Here is a 26,013-nt window from a genome sequence, read left to right on the forward strand (position 1 = left end):
CTGCTGCCTAATATGCCTTTATTCGACAAGTCATTCACTGAGGAATGTCTAGCCAGTTGTTTGACTGCAGTTATGACTTACAAGCAGCTCAGTAAAACTTACCAGTTTATACGATTTCAGTTTTTCAGGTAGTTGGTACCGTCTGACACCTGTGGTCAAGAACAAAGGATGGTGCAGATCAAGCTGAGAGAGCTTGCTAGGATCTTGGGTTAACGTAGCTGAAAGAATCATCTTCACGAGCCTCGGATGAGCTTTGCCTTTAAACCCCCTTTCAACACCACTGCAATAAAAAAAAGGTAAAAACAACATTAAAAAATAAGTGCCAAAGCCCATCAATGAACACAAGGGTTAGCAGCTAAAATGGGAGATTAGTACTTACAATCTCCGTATCGTATTCAATGACCCAAGCTTAGAAATCGTCGAATCTCTCTTTTGTGCAAGCGATCCTTGCTCATTCGAACAAGTCAGCTGAAGCACGGTAGGCAGCCAAGACTGATATGCCTCTCGAAGTAGTCGGTCTGTTTCGTCAACTACCTGATGATCTGAGTGTCAGATTCAGAAGCCTTTCAATGCGAGAAATGAGTGTGGAAAGATAAAACAAAAACATGGGATTTTAAAACATGGGTGCCAAAGGCAATATCAAAATTGGTATTAGACAAGGTATTCAATAATGGCAACGGACTAACGTTGGCCAGCCATGGCCATTAACATTACCATACGGCCACAATGGCCATTATGGCCTTTTTTTTTTTCTTTCTTTTAATTTCTTTTTTTTTTTGTAAGAAAAACTGTATCAGCCCCCTAACGCCTAACAGTTCCCACCATTACCATCACTCAACGGCCATTATGTAACCGTTTTTGAATACCTGGTATTATATTGCACTCAATCTTAGTAACTCCATTCTTTAATTAGACTCATTAGACCAGCTAGTGCTAAGTGGTAGGTCTTGATTTTTAGCATAGCATTTATTCATTTATACATTTTAGTAATGGCAGATTAGTCATTCACACTCTTAGGGCTACTTATGAGCTGTACGACAAATAAAGCCGAGATTTTGAAAAACTTGCAATAAATACATTAAATGATATTATCACTATATCATATTGAGATTTTCAATATCTTGGCAGGCTTCAAAATATTGCATTTGTATCATGATATTAACTCAAAAAATAGTTAAAATGTTTAGGAATTTGTTATATCAATATGTATTTAAATTTAAAATTTATTTAATCGTTTACAATACTTATTTTTAAATGTTTATATTTTTGGCGAGATTTTCCAGTTAATATCCTGAGAAACCCTCAAATTTTAAAAATCTCCCGAGAAATTTCTAGGCTGAGAAATTGCCGAGAACGATATTTGCCACCATATTTGTGAGAAACCATAATATTGATGAGGACCTGACAAATTGTATGATCTTTGAGACAAAGATATGCGCTCTATACTCAGTTTTCAGTTTGCACATGTGGGACCCATGGATTTGGTGATGCAAAAATTGGTTTATTGGGTCGTACCATGGACGGAGCATGCCCCAAAAATTTCCCAGATTGAAGGAATCCTGCTACCAATCTTCAGCCTCTTTTCAGTTGAATGCAGACTGTTTTTGTAGCTCCCTTCTTGACTATCTATCTGGAGGACACAAATTGAAAGGTCATGTTTGCCCAACCAAGGAGATTTTCAGTGCATGAACCGTTGGCTGTGCGGCCCAACTGACCAATGGCCTGGATCACTGAGCCATGGACCCCATTTCTATAAACTAAAAAAATAATAATAATAATTTCAAAAAAAAGCCATTACATTATGCATATTCTTAGGTTGAAGATCATATAATTGCCCAATATCTGATAAGAATACAGCTAGAAAGGTTTCCTATCAACAAAAAGAATTAACACAATCTCCAATTCACCAGATAACAAAGATGCTCTAGAGTGAAACCCTTCGTAGTGTTTATATGATCCATCAGTCTTCCTGGTGTTGCCACCAGTATGTCCACAGAACTTTGTAACTCTACATGCAGACCTTCGGGATCATAAGAAAGGCCCACATCAAGCTTAGGCCTCTTGATCAACTCCGAAATTTCATCTGCTATTGAAGATTGACCAACCGCTAAACCTACACGTAAGCCCACTGCAGGCGCAATTGCAGCAAAGACTTCCTTAACCTGGACCGAATAACAAATAGAAAGTCAGTTGTTTGGTCAGAGCAGCATCCCCAAAAACAAGCATAAGAAAATGAAGCATCAGCCATAAAATTCAACTGAGAATAGTTTCAGATAAAAGAGGCCATGGCCCATTTCATCTATTTACCCGCATGGGCCGAAAATCAACAATGCATGATATACTTAATAACTGTAAAGTTCAAAAGTGTCAGGTTTTCTAAGATTGAAGTATCTAACAACTCTTGTCCATACACCAGCAACCATGTCTATGTATCGGTTTCATAGAGTCCAAACATTTACAAAATCCAAATAACTCTGAGTACATAAATGAACTCCCCATCCTACCCAACGAGGTTTGGGCGAATGGTCTTCACCGTAGGTTTGTTCCCTATAGGTGAGGGTTCGATTGCCCTCCTTGGCTTTACCCGATACACGTGGTTGTGGGTGATTGCCTGTATCTACGGGGATTAGTCTCACTTCAAAAAGAGGTGGGGACACCCTGTGTCTTCAAAAAAAAAAAAATTTGAACTCCCCATCCTTTGGGGTTGTTTACTGAAGTAAATACATAAGTGTGCATTTGGAAAATGGAAGCTACTATATTTCCATTGTGCAGAATGGCCATTGGTTTAAAAGGCCCTCGAGTGAAATCCAACTGAGCCGAGAGAAGTGTGTGATGCATAGATAAAGAAGGGAATTACAAGTTTATGTGAGAGGGTGGGTCCCATTACCATGTCCATGCTCAATCTAAATCGTTGTTAGTTGTTATGAGTAATGTGATCATGGACACTAGGCACACCAAATTCATACCTAGATATTTCAATCAGAGTTTCTACATTTTGTTCCTTTAGCATCATTTGGATGGGAAACAAAAATGTTTTTCAAAATAATCCAGAAATGATGTGGACATATAGCAAAAGCTAGACTGAGTACTTGTCTTTTTTGGAACTGAGTCATATTGCAGGATTCTGCCCACAAAAATGGAGTTAAGAAAAAGTCAACATTTTTGTAGCACATGGATAGGGTTTGAAACACATTTATTACTGTAAAGCAAAGAGTGTACAGCGGATACAATTATGGGTTCTTGATTGCTTGAACATGAACAAACCAGCTCAACCGATTGATGGGTTGATGGTGGGTTCATTTCTTGGGCTCTCCTAGATTAAGAATACAGTTACAACAAAAGAAGAAAAAAATGGAAAACTTGGGCTTCCAAATGCTTTTGCAGGTTGTGTTGCGAACAGGATGCCTGTGTAGCATGCTGACATGGATTTCACAAGCTGTTGGAGACCTCATGGCAGAATCTCAGCTTCTGAGTGTTATCCATGTTGCTTCTGTTGCTTTTGCCGCTATTTATAGGCTCAGGAGATAGTCAGAGACAATAAGAACCACTCGTGCACATTCCCCCAATTTTAGGAGAGTTGCAACTGCCTGTCATGGAACTTATCTCCAAGAGGCTATCACGAGGCTCTTGTCGCCAGTTATAAACCCTATGCAACGTAGTCTGCATGACGGATTTTGCTCTGTCACGACACGTGCTGGATTGCTTGGTTATGAACTCTTTTTCCTTTGCTCACTTCTGCACATGATGTGGGGCATCCTTGGTGTACCGCTGAACTACAGGTGGACCTCAGGTGTTGTCGAAGATGTACCAGATCTAGAAAGTGTTAGTGTACAGTGTATGTGGCTAGTGGCTCTTTTAATGTAAGTGCATGTGCACACTTTCCTCTTCTCCTGCAGTATATTATATGCTCTATTCTAATAAAACATTGTGTGTTAGGGCATGTTAGCCTAACACAACATTTCCCCAAACTCTCCCTTTTCTTCTTCTTCTCTCTCACTCTTCTCCTCTTTTATCCACACTATAATCATCAAACATTTTTCTACTTGGTATCAGAGCTTAGATCCATGCATTCCGCATCCAACAAGTTGAGAGGCGACACATCACCTTGCTAACGTCAGCAACCGTACAGCTGACGTTGGCGTTGTATGGACGCATTGACTTCATTTGAGCTAAAAGTTTAGGGGTTTAATAGATCTTGATTTTATAAGATTTGTCATGATTTTTTCAGAATTTTTTGAACCTCCCTTCATGGTGTTTTGGGACGAAATAGAGAAATTCGAAAAGCGGACCCATCATCCGTTTTTCTTCGATCTACATCAAATCGGTAAGCTTTTCTTTAATTTCTTTGCTCAAGATGGACCGAAATCTTCCTCCCAAGCTACTCATGGAGGATTTTTTTACCTAAGATCCATGTTTGAGTGGGTTTTAACCTTAAATGGACGTGCAGCTGGGCCATTTTTCACTCGGTTGCGTCAGATCTGACTGGGTTTCCTGTTATTTTGGACGATTACAATTTGTTTGAGTTTTATCTCTTTTTCCCTTAAAGGATTGAGTGAGAAAGAGTTGTTTGAATCAATCCTTCTTACTTAGAATCTCCTATGGCTGACAAAGGGCCCTCATCTCTTGGCATGGGGTCTCTTAAATCCGACCCCTTGCAAATTACCTCCATTAAGTTGAATGGTGACAACTATCTTCAATGGGCGCAATTTGTAAAAGTGTTCTTAGGAGTTTGTGAGAAGTTGTCATATATTTTGGATGATCCTTCAAGCTCTACAGATGTTACCTATAAATCTTGGACAAATGAGAATTATGAAGTTATTGCATGGTTGTTGAATAGTATGGCTTCCTCGATTAGCCACTCAGTGATGTTTTTATCCTCGACTAAAGGCATTTGGGATACGCTTCATGATATGTTCTCGGAGTCTCAGAATTTTTCACAAGTATTTCAGCTTATTCAAGAAACTGGTCGGTTCCAACAAAATTCAATCATTAAAATATTAATATTCGACGCTTCGGGGCAAGTGAGATGAGTTGAAACAGTATCAGCCTCTTTCTTCCAAATGTAAAGAGGATCATGAACATGCCCATAAGCAGAGGGATGATACTCGTATCATGCAGTTCCTAGCTGGGTTGAACTCCGATTATCTTCATATTCGAGATCAAGTTGTTATGCAAGATCCTACCCCCCCCCCCCCCCCCCATTTGACGACAGTCTATGGTATGTGTCAGCGCGCTACTATCTCTGCTCATACTTCTCATTCATTTGTGCCACCAGAGCGTTCGACACATCTTATTGGCGATCAGTCCTATCTTGGCTTTCAGGTACCATCCTTGAGTTCAAGGCGCATTTCTGATTATGGTTGTCGTGGTAGAGGCCGCGAGGGAGATCGCAGTCATGGCGGTCGTAATCTTTATAGTCGTAGTGGACGCGAACGTGGACGAGGACATGATGGTTCCCGTATTTGTTCACATTGCTATGGAACCAATCACATTGTTGATTATTGCTGGCAAATACATGATCATCATACATATGTCGTTGCTTCTGTTGCATCTACAGTTGCTCCTAAGGGATGGTCTTCCACCCCGACAGTTGAGCAATCTACTTTAGGGGAGTCTCTCATCATTTCTTAGGCTGCATATGATGCCCTTATGCGGCTTCACGTTCGTGAGATTCCTGAGCCTTCTGACACAGCTTCGGCTCAGTCAAGTACTGCTCTTCTTGCGTCGACCTCTCCTACCTCCTGGGTCATAGACTCTGGAGCTTCCTCCCATATGACCGGTAAGTCAATTTTCTTTTCCTCCTATTCTCCTTCTCCACACACTCAGTATGTCACAGTCCGGATGGAACCCAAACTCTCATCTCTGGGATTGGTTCCATCCCTCTTTCTTCTTCCTTGTCTCTGTCCTCAGTCTTGCATGTGCCTCGTTTTCCATTAAACTTATTATCTGTTAGCTCTCTTACTAAATCATTAAATTGTTTCATTACCTTCTTCCCTTCTTATTGTTTGTTCCAGGACCTATAGACGAAGAGAGTAATTGGTGGGGGAATGAGCGAGAAGGCGTTTATCTTCTTAATAATACACCCGTTGCTGCTTTTGGTACCATTTCTCTAGATCGAGAGTCCATGACACGGTGGCACTGCCACTTAGGCCACCAATCAATAGCTAGATTGAGAATTTTGTTTTCCTCCTTATCTGTCACTAAACCGTTATGCTATAATATTTATGAATTGTCTAAACATCATCGTGATACATTTCCTCCCAGTTCTTCTAGGAGGAAATCTCAACCTTTTGGTTCTAGTTCACTCGGATGTCTGGGGACCAGCTTCGGTTACCTCCACTTTTGGATTTAGATATTTTGTCACCTTTATTAATGATTATTCACGCATGACTTCGGTTTATCTTTTGAAATCTAAAAGTGAAGTTTTTGATGCGTTTAAAATGTTTTATCATGAAGTGTGCACTCAGTTTCAATGTTCCATCAAAACCGTCCATTCTGAAAATGGGAGGAAATGCATGTCTACTGCCTTTCTGTCATTCTTGCAGGAACATAGTATTATCTCAGACGTCGTGTGCTCGCACACGTCAACAAAATGGTATCGCAGAACGAAAGAATCATCATCTTCTTAAAGTTGCTCACACCCTTCTTCTCAGTATGCACCTACCTAAACATTTTTGGCGTAATGCTCTTCTAACTGCTACTTTTATTATTAATTGTATAGCCTCACGTATCCTATCTTACAAATCTTCATTTACCATACTGTATCCTCATGATAATTCATTTCCTCTACCACTTAAAGTTTTTTATTACACATGTTTTGTTCAAATTTTGGATAGTCACAGGGCAATTAAATGTATCTTCTTAGGGTACACTCGGAGTCAAAAAGGGTATAAATGTTATAACCCATTGACTCGCAAGAAATATGTCTCTGCTAATGTAACCTTCTTTGAGGATATTTCTTTTTTCTCAGCTCCAAGTTGATCCCTTTGTGATCCTCTTGCGAGTCAGGGGAAGCATGACTCGTATCCTCTTCCTCTTTCCACTAGTGATCGCGGGGAAACTCCTCTCCCCTCAGCATCCTGTTGGTGATTTGGGTGACCCTAAGTCTCTGCAGGTATATCATTGTCGAGATAAATCTTCACACGCTCATCCATCTACCCTTCCGCTCACTTTGGATGTTGGCTCAGGTGACTCTCCTACCTCGAGTTTAGATCTCTCCATTACCTTGCGCAAAGGGTCACGATCTTGCACTCAACACCCCATTAGTAATTTCGTTTCATATGATCATCTTTCACCGTCTTTTCAGTCGTTTGCAGCTTCTCTTTCATCACAAACTATTCCTAGATCTCTCTCACATGCTCTTCAAAGTCCTGACTGGACGAAGGCGATGATAGAAGAAATGTCTACTCTTAAGAAGAATCATAATTGGGATCTTATGCCACTTCTTTTAGCGCATAAACCTATTGGATGTCGATGGGTTTATACGATCAAGTTTCTTCCAAACGGCTCCATTGATCGTTATAAAGCTTGTCTTGTTGCTAAGGGTTACATACAGACTCATGGTGTGGATTACTTAGAGACATTCTCTCCGGTAGCTAAACTTAATTCAATTCGCTTTGTGATCTCCTTGGCCATTAATTTATCATGGCCCTTGTTTCAACTTGATGTTAAGGATACATTTCTCGATAAGGACCTTGCAGAGAAAGTCTACATGCATCAACCTCCTGGCTTTGTTACTTCCAACCCTGCGCTTGTAGGTCGGTTAAAGAAGGCTTTTTATGGACTCAAACAGTACCTGTGTGCATGGTTTGAAAATTTTGGTTAGGCTCTCTTAGAGTTTGGCTTTACTCGTAGACATGCCGATCATTCTCTTTATATGTCGTCGATCGACGGGCATCATGGTTCTCATTGTGTGTGTAGATGATATTGTTCTGTCCGATAGTGATTCTATTGAAATGTGGGAGGTCAAAGAATTTTTTAAGACCAATTTTGAGATCAAGGATCTTGGTCCTTTTCGCTACTTCCACGAAATTGAAGTTGGTCGCTCCTCATCCGAGTTGGTCTTGTCACAGCGAAAATATGGGCTCGATCTTCTCACGGAGACCAGCATGTTAGGGTGCAAGCCCGCTACCACCCCCATAGATACTTCGCAGAAGCTTCGACCAGATGATGGTGCTCTCCTTTCTGATCTCAGGATGTATCGACGACGTGTATGCCGGCTTATTTACCTGACTATTACTCGCCAAAATCTCTCTTTTGCGATGGGCGTTATTAGCCAATTCATGTAAGCTCCCCGTGCTTCCCATCTCACGGCTGTATACCACATACTTCGGTATCTAAAATTAGCCTCAGGTCTTAGCCTCCGCTTTCAGTTATATGGTCATCTTCATCTTTCTGGCTATTCCGATGCTGATTGTGCAGGTAGTCTTTATGATCACCGATCTACGTCCAGCTTCTGTACCTTCCTAAGTGGCAATCTTATAACATGGAAGAGCAAGAAGCAACCGGTTGTTGCTCGGTCCTCGGCTGAAGTAGAATATCGTGCTATGGCTCATGCGACATGTTAGCTCGTGTGGCTTCGCAACCTTCTTGAAGAACTTGGCTATCCTCCTTCAGCTCATATTCCTCTTCATTGTGATAACCAAGCGGCCATCCATATTGCTTGTAACCCGGTTTTCCACGAGCGAACCAAGCATATTGATGTCGATTGTCACTTTATTCGGGAGAAAGTTGCTTCTAAGGAAATCATCATCCCTTTTGTTCGATCCGAGGATCAGCTTGCTGATGTTCTTACAAAGTCCTTAAGTCAAGATGCTCTTCATCGTGTTCATGACAAGTTGGGCATGATCAACATCTATGCTCCAACTTGAGGGGGAGTCTAGAGAGTGTTAGTGTACAGTATATGTGGTTAGTGGCTCTTTTAATGCAAGTGCATGTGCACACTTTCATCTTCTCCTGCAGTGTACTATATGCTTCATTATAATAAAACATTGTGTGTTAGGGCATGTTAGCCTAACACAACATTTTCCCCAAAATCTCCTTTTTCTTCTTCTTCTCTCTCACTCCTCTTTTCTCCACACTATAATAATCAAACCTTTTTCTACTCTAGAGAGCTGCTTTCTTGTGCTTTTTCTGCACTCTAGTGAAGATCTAGCTATCAAATATAATTGTGATGCTTTGAACCTTCCCCTAGAGTGGTACGATTCATGTATACAGTTGAACCATTGGATTGACCATCCTATGCAGTGCAAAGCTCTAAGTTGTGATAGTGGACTTTGAAGCTTGATCTTCTACTACAGGTATCGAAATGTAATTTTAGGTAATCTGGACATATGCAAGGTCCGGATCATTAATTGAAGCTCTTGGTCGTCACAATATGCAGTTGCCATGTCAAATTACCCAAAAACACCTAGTGTCACACGCCACAAGCACACAGAGAAATAATTATAAATATTTAAATTTGTCCCATGGGGCACTCTGTAGCTTGGGCAGTTCCATATAGTAGTCAGGGGGATCAATATCACTGTTTATTATTTTTCACTGCCAACAATTTTTATTTTTTTTTTTTGCATTTTGAAGGATCTTGCAAATTTACAAGCACTCAGCTAAGTTGTCACTGCTGGCCCTGCATTATTATCGTTTCCAAGAAACTATCTATTCCTTCGGCCAAACCAGACCATAGCTATATTTGTTTGAGAACTATAAACAAATCTTATTTTTTATCTCCACATAGTAAAAATGTCAAGAACAGAAGCCTGTTTATTAGAATAATCATATAGAGATGTGTACACACTACTTGATATGACAAGTGTAACAATGTCCAGGCGTCAATACTTCATTTCTTAAGAAGATAAAGAAAAGCAATATATGGGTGAGATAATAAGCATATGCAAGTGTGCTCCATGCATTCATGCAGTGAGATTTGAAGCCGAACCTGCAAGGCTAGATCACGAGTAGGCAGCACGACTAAAGCACGTAAGCATCTTAAGGTACAAGTCGAAAGTCTTTGGACTATAGGCAAGGCATATGCCAACGTCTTCCCGCTTCCTGTCGGCGAGTTTATACAAATGTCTCTCTCAAAAGCACCAGGTCCAATTGTCTCTTGCCATACAGCAACTTGCACCGGAAAGAGGGAACTAATACCCATATTCTTCAAAGCCTCCTCCAGTCTATACACAACATGAGAGAGCTATAAGCTTGCTTGCAGGGCTTATTACAACGACAGGAATTGATCCTGGCATTTTTGTGCCTCCAGATCACATACCATACACATGGGACATGTATATGATCCAAACCAGGCACTCAGCAGGCTACACTAGTGGATGGCCACCACACAAACTTTATTTTGACTGGACTGCTCTATCTGATAAGTGGACCTTTTCTAACTCAAGGTGAGCCATTGCTGATTTTTGGACTTTCACATCCATTTGTATGCCATTGATTCAAGGGTTAGAATTTTCCAAACATTACAATCTTTGGATTATTGCACATTCACTATGTAACCCATTAACTAAATGGTTAGATTTAGTCCATCCATGCCATATCTACACTCCACAGCATTGACAAGGAGCACGGTCCCTATGAGGACTTATGAAGAGGGCCAAGAGATGATATTGACCAAAGTTAGGAGAATAGAGCAGCAAAAGCATGAGATGTTACCAAACATTCTACACATAAAAGATGATTAACATCAGCGGGATATATGCAGAGATTTAAGAATTATAGTTACATAACCTTTGAGCCGAGGTTAAGCATTTTACCCTTGGATTTTTAGTCTGTACAAAGCAGGAACAGTGGTTCATTAGTCCGGACTGTTGGTACAATGAGAACCACCATGGATAAAAGTCTCCCCCCTAGGACAATCCTAGCCATCCAACGCTCAAACCTTTGGTTTTTTTTCCATTTGAATGTGGATCATAGCTGTAATTCTTTTCCTAACTATCTACTACGGGGTACCAATTGGAAGGGCTGGGATTGTCCCACAAGGAGATTTTAAAGGCATGACCAACTGACAGTGCAGAAATGCCAAATAGCTGGAACGAGGCTATGATGATTGTGATATCCATCGACAATGTGGTCAATCATATACCATCAATCTATATCAGTGCACAACTTGTGCAAACTGAAAACAGAGGATGCTATGCAAGTCCTCACATCAAGAATCATATACTTCCTCATAAAGGTTTTACATGTTTCTACACAATGTATGCATTGCGAAGAGAGAAATATTTAGTACATGCATCGCAAAGAGAGAAATTTTTAATCAAAAACGGTATATTCCAAGCATCATTAATGATCAAACTCCTTTCCAACAGATGTAACGATATCGATAATTCCTTTTCATCGTTTTTCTTACAAAGTTCAAACATGAATCATAAGAAAACTGCAAAAACCAAGATACATATTATTGGTGGGTTTTGCTTTTCACAAGCTTTCAATAAACTAGAGTAAAAGTAAAAGCTAGATTTTTTTTTATTTTATTTTTTTTTTTTTTGAGAGATAACATGAAATTTTATTAAGAAGACCACCGTAAGGTGGCAAAAGAATACAACCCAGCACTAAACAAAAAAGGTAGAAAGATCCACACATTTTGCAGCTTCAACATAAGCAGCCCATTCCACCACCATACATTTGACTCTACAAATGATCCCTTCCACAGATGAGGCCTTGTTCTCGAAAGTATGACTATTCCGGTCCTTCTAGATGAGCCATAAGATTCCCACTGCCACCAACCTCCAAAGTCCAAACCATATTTATAGCCTTTCCCAAACTAATTTCATGCAAGGCCCCAAGAAGATCCGTAGTTGACTTTGGCATAACCCAAGAAACTTGGAAAAAGAAGGGAAAAAAAACAAAGTGATCCCAGATCAAGGAAGCGAAAGGGCAATGGACGAAAAAGTGCTCTATCGACTTCACATCTTTCATACACATCAAAAAAATGTTCAAAAGAATTAAAGATCTCTTTTGCAAGTTATCAATGGTTAGGATCCTCTTTCTTCCCACGAGCCAAAAGAACGCTGCTACACGAGGAGGAACGCCATAAGAACAATGATGAAACTGGAAAGAATTCCCACTGGAAGGCTTTGACAGCAAACTGTAGAATGATTTGACCAAGAAAAGACCTGAACCATACTCCTTCCAAACCATAGAATCTTCAATGAACACCAAGGGTACAAAGACATTAAGGCGCTGAAGCCATTAAATCCCAAAACTCTTCTTCTGTTAAATTCCTTCTACACGGAGGGGACCACACCACACTTCCTCCAACAAAAGAATAATAACCATCCACATGAATAAAGTGATCGGTAGCTAGATTAGCAATTCTAGGATATAGCTCAATCAACAGCTAATCCCGCACCAAGCATTCATCCAAAAACGAATGTGGTTCCCTTTGCCTATCGAAAAGGACACCCCTTCACGAAACCTTTGTTCCGTCGAGGCTATCACCCTCCAAACATTAGAAACTCTATCATGAGAAGAAGTCTTAATGCTCCACTCGCCAGGTTGCATGCCATACTTGGAGACTAAAAGTTCCCTCTACAACTTTCCGGCCTATGCTCCGAATCTCCAATGCCATTTACCAAGAAGGGCGAAATTCATAAGAGCGAGGTCCTTCACCCATGCACCTCCTTCCTTGACCGACTTACAAACCTGCTCCCATCTAAGCAAATAGAATTTTCTTTTATCATCTGATCTTTCCAAAAAAAATTCCCTTCTCAATTTATCTATTCTATCCAACACCGATTGGAGGCACTTGAAAAGAGACAAAAAGTAAATTGGCATGTTCGAAAGCACTTCCTTGATAACAGATCCACCCTCCTAACAAAAGATCCCGACCCTTCCAAGAGGAAAGCTTACTTTCAACTCTTTCGAAAACCCTATCCCACAAGTAAAAGCTAGATAGGTATATGAATTGAACAAAAGAAATGGAAATTTGGTAAATGGTGATTGGGTGTGTCACTCGGTGTTCGAAATATTGTATCAAGTTATGTATTGCATCCCTGGGATACATATAACTATCGGTTATCATTTGTATCGGGTAACTTATCACACTTTTTGGGAAACATGGGGAAACATAGGGAAATTGGTTGAATTTTTCAATGAAACCAATGTTGTAATGTGCGACTGCACATTCGCATACGTGATCACATATGGGCACAATCCAGGAAAAATCACATATGCGACTATGGCATATGCGATCCTTGCACATATATGATCGCATATTGTAATGTGCAACAATATGCGATCACATATGTAATGTATGAGATCGCATACAGATAATGAGTGGCTCGTAGAGACGGAGGACCCGGTATTTGCTAACGAGGACCTGACATGAGCGCAAGTTGAAGATGCCACATATGGATCGACACTGGAGAAGGTACTTCTACTTCCACTCAAAGGCGAAGGAGAGGGAGAGCGAGTAGTAGCAGTCAACCCGTGGAAAAGATTGAGAAAATAGAAGAAAGAAATAATGATCAGGCTAAAGATTCACCGTTGGATATTGATAAAGTATTAGTACATACAAATGATGAAGAAACAGAAGGAAAAAAAAAAGTGTATGTGAAAGAATGAGATGACTCGGATTATGATGGTGGTGGTAGTGATCAAATATCAATATAGCAAATAGATCAATGTATACAGTAGTATTTATCATTTAGTATTATTTTGTCAGTGACTTAGTGTATGACTTATTGACTTATAAATTATATTTCCATTTTCTACAATCAATAATAAATAAATAACTTTTTCAGTTTGTTTACTTACTAAGTGTTAAATTTAATTGATATTTGTTGACTATATTATCAAATGTTGATGACTTAATGTTTAATTCATTGTTTAATTGGTTTTATTTCACTCAAAACTATTTTAAATATATAGAATTATTTATTTATTAACTTAAGAAAGTTCCCCCTACTTTCTTATATTCTTTTCATTTTTTTTCTTATTTTTCTGATTTTTTTAAATTTTTCAAAAAAAAAAAAACTTATAGGTGATTGCATATGTGATTGTGCGATCACATATGCACACAAGCATATACGATCGCACACGATCGCATATGCGATATGACAACATTGAATGAAACTTCAAGGATTATTTTTTTTTTAAGACATTAATACACACTTTTGAATCATAACATCTCAAAAAGAAGTGCATATAATATGTTTTCTTTGTATAGAGTCCTAAGCTATGCGCTATCTGACAAAACTGATGCAACTATACTCAAATTGAATGCATAACATTTAAGAGTGTATGTGATGATCATTTCATCAAACACTCCTAAATACTTTGAAACTAGTCTCAATTGATAGCTGGTTGAAGGGAAATTTTGGGAAAAAAATATTTTAATAATTTTTATTTTAAATGATTTTTATTTTCTGAAAATTGACAAGGACTTGACAAATCAGTATATCAGCCCTCATACATGCTTAATTCATGTTTGGAGTGCAACATTGCAAGCAATTTGGGAGAAATTGGGGAAATTTTGAATTTTCCCCAAATCGGACCACCTACACTCAAATTTCAAAATTAGAGTGTATGTGATAATTGTTTCATCAAATACTCCTAAATGCTTCGAAATTAGTCTCAATTAACAGCTGGTCAAAGGAAATTTTCGAGAAAAAAAAAACATGGAGGAACTAATGGATATCGAAATCAAAGCTCCAACTCCATGATTTTTCATGCAAACCATGAAGAACCAATGGATTTGTAACCATTTGACACTGATTTAACATAATTTTAATAATAATAATAATAATAATTTGAAAATTGAAAATGCTCACTAGATCGAATATGTGGGATATATTGGCACTACCTGTGTGTTTCATATAGCATAAATGGGATACAAGATATATAGTGGGAAATATCGGCCGATATCATCGATAATTAAAACATTGGTGTCACTAAACCTCAAGAAAGAAAAATAATCAAATGAGTTACAGAATAGCAAAATTGAGATAAGCATTCATCAAAATATCCCTACTATATTGTAAATTTATGTAGAAGCGAAAGGAGATAGAAAAGATAAAGAAAAAGAGAAGGGAAAAAGAAGAATAGAGAGAGAGAGAGAGAACTTGGCCGCATGCCCTTCCTCTCTTCCTTTCTGTATTAAGTATTAAAAATAAAAATAAAAATAAGCCTCACTTACAATATGATGTGTGTACACTAATTGCACCAAACAGAATAAATAAAGAGAAAATAACTGAGACTAGGTGGGCAGTACCACTATACGTCCCCATATTACATTCACTCGGGTGGAAGATACAGTCGTATGGCTCACATCCAGTCCTTAACATATATACAACCTGAGTCGCTATGGACAACATTACCCACACAATTAGTCATTGAAATATGAAAACCTCAATATGGAGAAATGAGTTATAGAACAGCAAAATTGGGATATGCATTCATCAAAATATCGCTACTATACATAACGCAAGTAGCTATGCACAATATTAACCACAGAGTTAGTCATTTATATATGAAAACTTCATATTTTAAATGAAGATTTGATATCTTTGGGTCTTCAAGCAGGAGTGTTTCCACATGTTTTTTTATGCAAGTAGCCTACACCCTTTCTCTCAGTGTGTAACCCACACTGACGCAAATCTTTATGGAACCAATCCAACAAAAAACTATGTGAGGCCCACTATGGTGTCTATGTAACGTCCACACCATCCAAAAATTGTGTTGACTCAAGTTAGGTTGTAAGCCCAAAAAAAAGGCAGATCTAAAACTCATGAGGGCTACAGAATATAAGATTCCCACCATTGAAGGGTCATTCTCTCTTTCTCTATCTTTGTGTAGCCCAAAAACTCTCTCTGCATGTAACTGCACCCTTTCCCTCTGATCATTGTGTTTCAGGTGCCATACCCACTAAGTCCATATGATGCCACAATATTGGAACTGACAAATATGAAGCACAACGGATGTCTCTTCAAATCTAGTTTTGAAAATCAAATAAGAATAGCAAGAAATTTACAACATGAACACATGCACACACAAACACGCGTGCATGGTGATGATTCACAGGCCAGACTCCTATGATAGTACACAACCATTTTGAAGATAGTGGCCATTCACCCTCACATGTGACACTCATGTACAGCTACCCTGACTCCTATGATAGTACACAACCATTTTGAAGATAGTGGCCATTCACCCTCACATGTGACACTCATGTACAGCTACCCTGACTATCACGGAAGTCTACCCCGACAATTCACTTCCACTTTGTTGCAAGTTAATCATTGCACATCCAATTACAGCAATAAATTCAATCGAAAGTCACTTGTCATAAAACCTAAATTGAGAAATCATATAAAAATAGCAGTCAGGGAGGGAGGGTGGGGGAGAGAGAGAGAGAGAGAGAGAGAGAGAGAACCTGGGGTCGAGACAAGGGAGGAGATTTAGAGGAGATTCTTTGAAGAGACTGATATCAACAGGGCTTCTCATCCATGGCAATGTAGGAATGTTGCTTTTCTGCTTCGGTTCTTCCATTGTTTTCTGCTTCGATTCTTCCATTCTCTCTCTCCCTCTCTCTGTGGAAGTCACTTATAGGTGATGTTTGGGGGAGGAAATTCACCTGTAAGTCACTTACAGGCAAATCTTCCAGAAAACTGCAGGGGGCTGGGGTGAGAAGTCACTTCACTGTAAGTGACTTACAGCCCAACGTTCGGATTTTTGAAAAGAGGAAAAGGGGGAAGATGCACCAACAATACCTGCAATCGGCTCCAATCTCCCTCTCTTCCTCTCTCCAGTCGGCTCCAATCTCTCTCTCTCACTCTCTCTCTCTCTCTCTCTGCAGTGCCGTGCACTTCTATGCAGTCGGTAGGGTTACGAGGGAAGCGGATTGGCGGGTGAACCTCACACCAGCTGCTGTATTTATGTCAGCAAGTTCCGTGGGTCTGATCATGACGTATGTGTTATATCAAAACCGTCCATCCATTTGGCGAGCTCGTGTTAAGGCTTGAGACGAAAAATAAGAGAGATCTAACTATCAAGTGGACCACAGTGCAAAAAAACAGTGAGAGATTAGACGTTTACTAATAGAATCCTTTTTGGGTCACAAAAGTTATGGGTCAACATATAATTTGTTTTTCCTCTTCATTCCGGTATTTGTGATCTTATAAACAGATAGGATGTAAAATAAATGTTATTGTGGCCTTAAAAATTGTTAACAGTGAAAAGCATTATCTCCGCTGCTATCCACGGTGTGGTCCGTATAATCTTTGGATGTGATTAGTTTTTGATAATGCTCTAAAATTTACTCTACAAATAGATGAACTTATAATAAATACATCACTGTGGGGCCACGTAACTTTGATCTCTTTGAACCATTGGTACAACTTGGTGGTCGAGGAGTGACAGGTATGTACAGTAGCTATATAGCTGGTGTGAGGTACAACAGCCAATCCACTTCCGACTGCAAGGACCGGCTATTGTATTGACATCAACAAGATTCGTAGGTACCATCATGAGATATGTGTTATATCCAAACCGTCCATCCATATTTTGAACTCGTATTAAGGCTTGCAACGAAAAATAAGACAGATCTAATGATCAAATGGATCACACTGAAAAAAGCAATGGGGGATTGAATGTCTACCATTGAAACCCTTCTCGGGTTCACCCAAGGTTTGGATCAATAAAAAAATTTGTTTTTCAACTTCATCCAAAACTTTGTGACCTTATGAATAGGTTAGATGGAAAATAAACATTATGGTAGGCCCTAAGAAATTTTAAACAGTGAAAATCAATATCTCTACTGCTACTGGTGGTGTTACATGATTCATCTTTTGTATGGTAATATAAAATGATATGGGAAAATGGATGAACAGTGGTACATCATTGTGGGGCCATGAAACTTTGATCTCCTTTGAATCGTTTATACAACTAGGAGCTCGAGAAGCATTGGCGCACGTCTTTGCACATGCGTACCTACACCAGCTATATAGCTGGTGTGTGGTACACCAGCCAATCCCCTTCTGGTTATGAGCTTCTATGTTTTTTCCTTGCTTTTTGAATGGGTCCGATTTGGTGAGGCCGTGACAGTGGGCCCACCCTATGCATTGATGTCCACACGGTCCATCAATTCTGCCAGCTCGTTTAAGAGCTTAGGCAAAAAAAAAAGATACATCCAAAATGAAGCTACATCGAGGGCATTCAATCACCATTATTTCTTGTAATAATGTGGTTCATTTGAGATTTGTATTTTCTTCTTCTTATTTTAATGCCCCACGATGAATTGATAAAACATATATCCATGCGAGTCCGATGGTCCAACCCATCATGATGACCACTGCTCTTTATAATATTTTAGGACAAGTTTCTACTGCCAGCTTAGTTTAACGTAGATACACAACTTATTCTATATGAAAAACCTATACATTTTCAAACACAAAAGCCAGCTTATCTGTAAATAACTTACAAGTTACATCCAAACAAAATTAAATCACTTACAATTTATAGAACTTGCAAGCACCAAAACAGGCCTGGAGGACCAGATAAAAGAGGAGTATGTTATGCCAATATATGTTCCAAATGAGTATCCCGTGTCTCACAACCCTATGTGGGCTTGGGAAGAATAAATGGCGGCAATAGGTCACTACTTTTTAAAAAAAAATCAATAGATCTTCGACAAAAAATTTATCTAATTCATATTACATTGGTATAGCGTTCTATCCATTAGAGCCCTTCGCGTGTTAAGATCAGCGACGTTAGCTTCACAAACATTTGGGGCAGCTCCAAATCGCAGGTTGCGGTCAATCTTTTATGTAGCAAAGGTGTGCCATGTCACAATGCGCGGCTGCACAACATCAACCTGGTCTACAATGGATTGGGGGGACCTACCACATCCTCATGTTCTACAATCAATGTAACATACTTCTTTTGGCCCACAAAGCCCTCTCCCTTGCCTCTGATTCTCTTCACTTCTTCCTATACATAGCTTTTCAACAATTAGAAAAGAAAATTAGAATCGAATGTATTTCAGTTGCATTTTATAATTCGCACATTCAAGAAAATACATTATTCCTTCCCTCATTCATCTTTCTGTACGATTTTGAAAATTATACCACTAGAAAATCTACAAGATGTCTCCATGGGTATTAATATATGGAGAATGATGGATGCTCCTAAGAAAGTAGCAAGCGTATGCAAACTGCAAGTGAATTTTTAACTAGATAAATGATTTGACTGTGCTTGATGGCCCACTTGAGTCCGATGTGACCACTTTGAGTGCACTCAAGCTTAGTCTGAGTCCATGGGTACCGCAAGTCTTAAAGTAAGGGCTAATACCAACCAATGTGGATGAGTGGGTCATCCCTGCTGCAGATTAGAGGGACACTTCCTATATATATATATATATATATATATATATATATATATAAGATTAAAAAGAGCATCTCTACCATATATCAAAATTGGGGTGACCATTAGTCGGGCCTAGGCTTGGATGCTTAAGCTTAGCCCGAGGGATGTGCCAATGCCTAAAGTATGGATCAGGCTGGGCTGGGCTGGGGCCAATGATGAGTGGCTCAGCTTGGCTCACTGGCTCGATCAATTAAGTGGACCACCATCATAATGGCTTAAAATAGTTCTTATTGGTTCCTACTAACGTGTACATTTAGCATAAATATAATCAGTGGACGATTGAATCGAACACCGCATAACTTAGCACATGAAGATAAACGGTCACCATAGACTTTGTTTGACCAAAGGGTTGAAATATTAAACCCTAAAGTATTCTTGGGGCATCTTCCATGTAAGGGGAGCCCATCAAATAAAAGATTTTCGTCATTGTAAAAAAACTCCAAATACAACTGTTAGATTTCTGACGTACCTTACCGAAAAACAGATACTTTAATACTTCACCAAAGCATGATTGATAATACCAAGACAGTTAGAAATTGCTTTCAAATTGCATGCATGGTATAAAATAATTAAACTTAAACATTCCAAATTATCATCCCGGAATAGATGTGTCAGGACCAAAAATTTAACATTACCTTATCATGTGGCTATCATAATGCTGGACATTGAGTATGGTCCTATTTCAACAAGAAATGTCCACAAATCAGCGGATAATATTTATTTTTTAAAGTCTCATCTTGATGATGTGATTTAAATGATAGTGGAGCTACACTAATTACTTAGTTTATTATGAGTTAATGTATGCAAAATATACAATCTCTAAGTCATCGATTGCTAACCGTCAACCATTATATGTTGCGAGAGTATCGAATAACTCCCCCATTGCCATTGTGTTTCGGGAAAATGCCTCCATTCAACGCTATAAAAGTTGGGCGTGGACATATTGATACTTTGATAGGATTCGATGCCACACTACCAAACTCCCGTACCGTGACTGGTTTCCACCCCTTGTTGCATCCCTAAATTGATCTTAACCTTTCGTGTTCGCACTTCTACCATATAGAAGACACGTTCTTACAATCATGATTCGCCGATTATTGTGTCCTTTTGATCTTGGATTCAACTACGAGTCATCAGAAACATCCATCTTCATACCAACTCACCCATGCCAGAAACGTTTCTTAGTATGGCGTGGGCAGCATGGAACCCGGAATGTGAACGATTTAATCATCATTTGAGATGCACGACCGGGGTTGAAATCGGCCTCAGTATGTACCGCAATATAGAAGGTGACACCATATATTATCAAAAGGAAAAGTACTAGCATACCTAGGTCACTCTCTCTTAATAAAATGCATGAAATCCATCCTATCCATAGGTGCATCATCCCTTTTTTAGCCTTCGTCTTAAGATTTTAGCTAATTCAAAACTCAGGTGGACCACCACATAAAATTATACTTATATATATATATATATCATGGGCACTTGGTGCAAAACGTACCTAAAGCGATGCACACTAGCACGACTCCTAACAAATGCGAGATTATCTTATCATGGACAGTCAATTTTTTAAGAAAAAATTAAAAACAAATAAGTAATTAATATAGAATTTACATCCCAATGCCTTTTTCAAAAAGGTTTTCACAAAGATACCACAATAATGGATATAGTTATCGTTCATCTACCCAAACCGTTTCCATTAGTGAGGCTCATGAATCACGAATGGGTATGATTTTTTGGGCCACATGCCATTTTTTTTTTTTTTTTTGTGGAATTTAATGGTTGTAGTGGATTTCATCTAATTGTCATGGCGTGCCCCATAAAATGAAGGGTGAACATCTCTCTCCCAATTGTTTCCTTTATTGTGGCCCACCAGAATCACATCCCATCCTGATTTTTTGTCAACGGACTTCATACAGGACTAAATGTATATTGGTCGAAGTGGATCTTACATAAACATCACGGTGAGCCCTAGGATCACACACAATTCCCTTTTTTCTTAATAATCTCTCTCCATACAGTTGTAAAGGATGGCTGCGACTTGATTTTTGGTAAGGCCCACTATGATGTGCACACCAAATCCACTTCTGCCGTTCGATGAATAATTCCCAATTGGGCCTGAAGCAAAAAATAACTAGGCTGGCTTGTTATTAAAGTTGGCCACACCGGGCAAAACATTTGGCAGAGAGATTCTACACTTGGTTTTACAGGCCCCACCATGATGATTATTAGAAATATACTTGAACCACTCGATGCCATAGTAAAATTTAGGCATGGGGCCTAAAAATAGGCCCATTCATGATTTAAGTGCACCATACTAAGGGAAACAATTTTTAGGGTGATCATTGTCAAATACAGTTTTTTTTTTTTTTTCAATAATGTGATCCATCTGAATCACCACGAATGGGTTGATTTTTAGGCCATCGGCCTAACATGATGACGCACCCCGTAGTTGGAAGGCCAACCCAAGCTACCAACCCTTTTGCTGAAACGCCAACCAACTAGTCGTAAAAAGAAGTGTAACGGAAGGTAGTGGAATGGTAATCATGATGATTAATGAGGTGGCTATTCGAAACATGTTCGAAGAAGGTACGGGAATGTAAATTCCATATCAATTAGGTAATTTTTTTCTAAGCCCTTTTTGTAATAATAGCACCGTGACACACACCAACCGAGGCCTAAGCTGAGGAGTTACATGATAATCCAACAACATGTGACACCTAATAGAAAGACATTTAAAATTGTACATGTGGAACATACTAACTTAGGTAGATTGTTGAAACTACTCTAGATAAGTTAAAATATGAAAATCATATTGTTTGGACAATCCTAATTAACCTCTGATTCTTGGACACATATTTTTTAATTAACACCATAGGATAATTTTCATTTTTGGCGGTGCAATCATTGCCCACCAATCTAATAATTGGAGATCTTGGTAAAATTAAATTTTAGTTCATGATACATTTAGTTTGGATGGTTTACTTGAGTTACTTGTGTGCCACCTACGCAATTTCTAAACAGTTTACTACCTGCGTATCATCAGTCATACTGCCAAGTATGGGAACATTTCTCATCCTAAAAATGGTAGGCAGCTACAACTACAGGACAGAAGATTTAAATATAGAGAGATATTATGCATGTAAAACAAATGCAATACAAAAGGAATGTGTGATATGCATGGCCCCTTTGGCTGCACTCGTGGCTTTTAAAGAGCTAATTGGGACCGCTCATCTAGTAGACGCTAACATAAATAGTCAGTTTTTCAAAAATCACTTCAATATGATAAGCTTGGCCCTTAGTTTGTGGTCTTTTCCCCATAAAATATCACCCTTTAGTACTTCTCACTATTACCATCAATTAAGATCCTATCAATCAGATGCCTAGGATAATTTATTTTGTGAAAGCTTAGAACCGTGGCCCATCCATGGCAGTCCGGATGTATCCCGTACCAACTGGATGCTAAGGGATGTCTCAACTGCACAATTCCGTCAACGATGTGTTCCTCATGGAATGGTAGGGATGGTGAGTTGTTAAAACCTTCAAAACTAAAAGAAGTTGGAGAGAGAGATGAGGACATTCCTACACCCACCATATAAATGCCCCATGCAAATGCTCTCATTCCATCCATTGAAAAAACCAAGTTGACGAAATCACAATCCAAAAACATATTTCCTATTATTAGTGAAATGGGTTCGAAATCGAATCTTCAGACAGCCTGTTTGGTGTTCTTGTTTGCGTAGGTGGCCGAAGCCATCACGCCAGTGAAAGTTTTCAATGTGAAGGATTTCGGTGCAATCGCCGATGATAAAACAAACAACAGCAAGGTGAGCGTGCACATACAATGATATTGGATGCTCATGTGCAATGCACGTGCATCTCATTAGTACACACCATTGAAATTATTAATGTGTTTGTATATTTTGCAGGCGTTGTTGGATGCATGAAAGGAGGCATGTGCATGGGATGGTATGGGTAGGGTTTTGATTCCCAAAGGGACATTCCTTGTGGGTCCAATTGTATTCAAAGGACCATGCAAGGGTGCTATTGTATTTCAGGTCGCTGGGGTGGTGAAGGCGCCCGGTCTTGAGAAATTCGAATCAGATGGTTGGATAGAGTTCTAATACATTAACGACTTGATGGTCACAGGAGGTGGGACATTCGACGGTCAAGGAGCTTTAGCATGGCCACACAATAAATGCCCCAAGATGAAGAAATGCAAGCTCTTACCAACGGTAGGTTTTGTTATGGTTCCTATCAAGAGACTAGGATGGCATGAAGATGAATAACGAAAGGAATTCATGTCTTTTGTTTATTCTAATCACAACCACAGTCCCTACGATTCATGTTTGTGACGGATGCAACGATTCGTAGCATATCTTCGATTAATAACAAGTTCTTCCACATGAACATTGTGGGGTGCAAGAACTTAAAGCTCCAATCCATTAACATCTTCGCACCTGGGGACAGCCCTAACACGGACGGTATCCACATAGGAGACTTAAGTGGGGTGAAGATCTCCCGTTCAGTAATAGGCACCGGCGACGATTGCATCTCCATTGGGCCCGACAGCTCCAATATCTCCATATCCAACATCTTATGTGGGCCAGGACACGATATCAGCATCGGTAGCCTTGGAAAGTACCCGAACGAAGGAAATGTGGTGGGCGTGAATGTGAGGAACTGCACCATGACAGGGACCACCAACGGCCTAAGGATCAAGACATGGCAAGACTCTTCTATCTTGTCTGCATCCAATTTCACATTCATGGATATAGTCATGAACAATGTCTATAACCTAATCATCATACATCAACAGTATTGCCCATATGCATCCTGCACCCAACAGGTACATCTTCGCTCACTCAGTACATTAGTTTATTGTTTACCACTTTAAAAAAAATCTTTGGATCTTTCACAAAATTTTTATCTAATTCATATTACATTGGTTTGGCGTTCTATCCTTTAGACCCCTTCGCATGTTAAGATCAGCGACGTTAGCTTCACAAACATTTGGGGCAGCTCCACGTCACAGGTTGCGGTCAATCTTTTATGCAGCAAAGGCATGCCATGTCACAATGTGTGGCTCCACAACATCAACCTGGTCTATAATGGATTGAGGGGACCTGCCACATCCTCCTATTCTAACATCAAGGGAACTTCTTCTGGCCCACAAAGCCCTCCTTCTTGCCTCCGATCCTCTTCACTTCTTCCCATACATAGCTTTTCAACAATTAGAAAGAAATGTATTTCAGTTGTGTTTTATAGTTCACACATTCAAGAAAATGCATTATTCCTTCCCTCATTCATATTTCTGTGCGATTTTGGAAATTATACCACTAGAAAATCTACAGGATGTCACCATGGGTACTAATATATGGAGAATGATAGATGCTCCTAAGAGAGTAGCTAGCGTATACAAACTGCAAGTGAATTTTTAACTGGATAAATGATTTGCCTGTGCTTGATGGCCCACTTGAGTCCGATGTGACCACTTTGAGTGTACTCGAGCTTAGTCTGAGTCCGTGGGTACCACAAGTCTTAAGGTAAGGGCTGACTCCGACCAATGTGGATGAGTCGGCCATCCCTGCTGCAGATTAGAGGGATATGTCCTCTATATATAAGATTGAAAAGAGCATCTCTACCATATATCAAAATTGGGGTGGCCATTGGTCAGGCCTAGGCTTGGATGCTTAAGCTTAGCCCGAGGGATATGTCAATGCCTAAAGTATGGATCCGATGGTAGGGTAGGCTGGGCTAGGGCCAATGATGAGTGGCTCAGCTTTACTCATTGGCCCGATCCATTAAGTGGACCACCATCATAATGGCTCAAAACACTTTTTATTAGTTCCTATTGACGTGTACGTTTAGCATAAATATAATCAGTGGACAATTGAATTGAACATGGCATAACTTGGCGCATGGAGATGAACGGTCACCATAGACTTTGTTTAACCAAAGGGTTGAAATATTAAACTGTAAAGTATTTTTGGGGCATCTCCCATGCAAGGGGAGCCCATCAAATAAAAGATTTTCATCATTGTAAAAAAACTCCAAATGCAATCGTTAGATTTCCGACGTACCTCATTGAAAGATAAATACTTTAATACTCCGCCAAAGCATGATTGATAATACTAAGATAGTTAGAAATTACTTTCGAATTGCATGCATGGTATAAAATAATTAAACTTAAACATTTCAAATTATCGTCCCGAAATAGATGTGTCAGGACCGAAAATTTAACATTACCTTATCATGTGGCTATCATAGTGATGGACATTGAGTACGGTCCTATTTCAACAAGAAATGTCTACAAATCGCGGATAATATTTCTTTTTTAAAGTCTCATCTTAATGTTGTGATTTAAATGAAAGTGGGGCTGCAATAATTACTTAGTTTATTTTGAGTTATTGCACGCAAAATATATAATCTCTAGGTGATCGAGTGCCAACCGTCAACCATTATACACTTTGAGAGTATCAAATTACTCCCCCATTGCCATTGTGTTTCAGGAAAATGCCCCCATTCAACGCTATAAAAGTTGGGCGTGGACATATTGACACTTTGATAGGATTTGATGCCACACTGCCAAACTCCTGTACCGTGGCCGGTTTCCACCCCTCGATTGCATCCCCGAACTGA

General features: G+C 39.4%; 1 protein-coding gene and 1 pseudogene across 3 annotated transcripts in view; one reads left to right on the forward strand and one right to left on the reverse strand.

Annotated features, from left to right (window-relative positions):
* Positions 1-16,818, reverse strand: part of LOC131221383 (DEAD-box ATP-dependent RNA helicase 1) — a 32,356-nt gene extending 15,538 nt beyond the window's left edge. Inside the window, exons 1-6 of one of the 3 annotated variants that reach the window (XM_058216641.1) lie at positions 16,605-16,814; positions 16,382-16,564; positions 9,935-10,169; positions 1,908-2,162; positions 380-534; positions 103-280 (exon numbers count right to left, since the gene is read on the reverse strand). In XM_058216641.1, coding sequence (XP_058072624.1) covers positions 103-280; positions 380-534; positions 1,908-2,162; positions 9,935-10,169; positions 16,382-16,521 — 963 coding nt within the window. In that variant the 5' untranslated portion in view covers positions 16,522-16,564; positions 16,605-16,814. Of the gene's footprint in view, positions 1-102; positions 281-379; positions 535-1,907; positions 2,163-9,934; positions 10,170-16,381 lie in introns of all 3 variants that reach the window. The other 2 variants (XM_058216642.1, XM_058216643.1) reach the window with 2 other exon arrangements.
* Positions 16,819-23,342: 6,524 nt separating this feature from the next.
* LOC131220062 (exopolygalacturonase-like) lies at positions 23,343-26,013 on the forward strand (annotated as a pseudogene).

Source organism: Magnolia sinica, chromosome 12 (assembly GCF_029962835.1).
Source record: "Magnolia sinica isolate HGM2019 chromosome 12, MsV1, whole genome shotgun sequence".
NCBI classification, from domain to species: domain Eukaryota; kingdom Viridiplantae; phylum Streptophyta; class Magnoliopsida; order Magnoliales; family Magnoliaceae; genus Magnolia; species Magnolia sinica.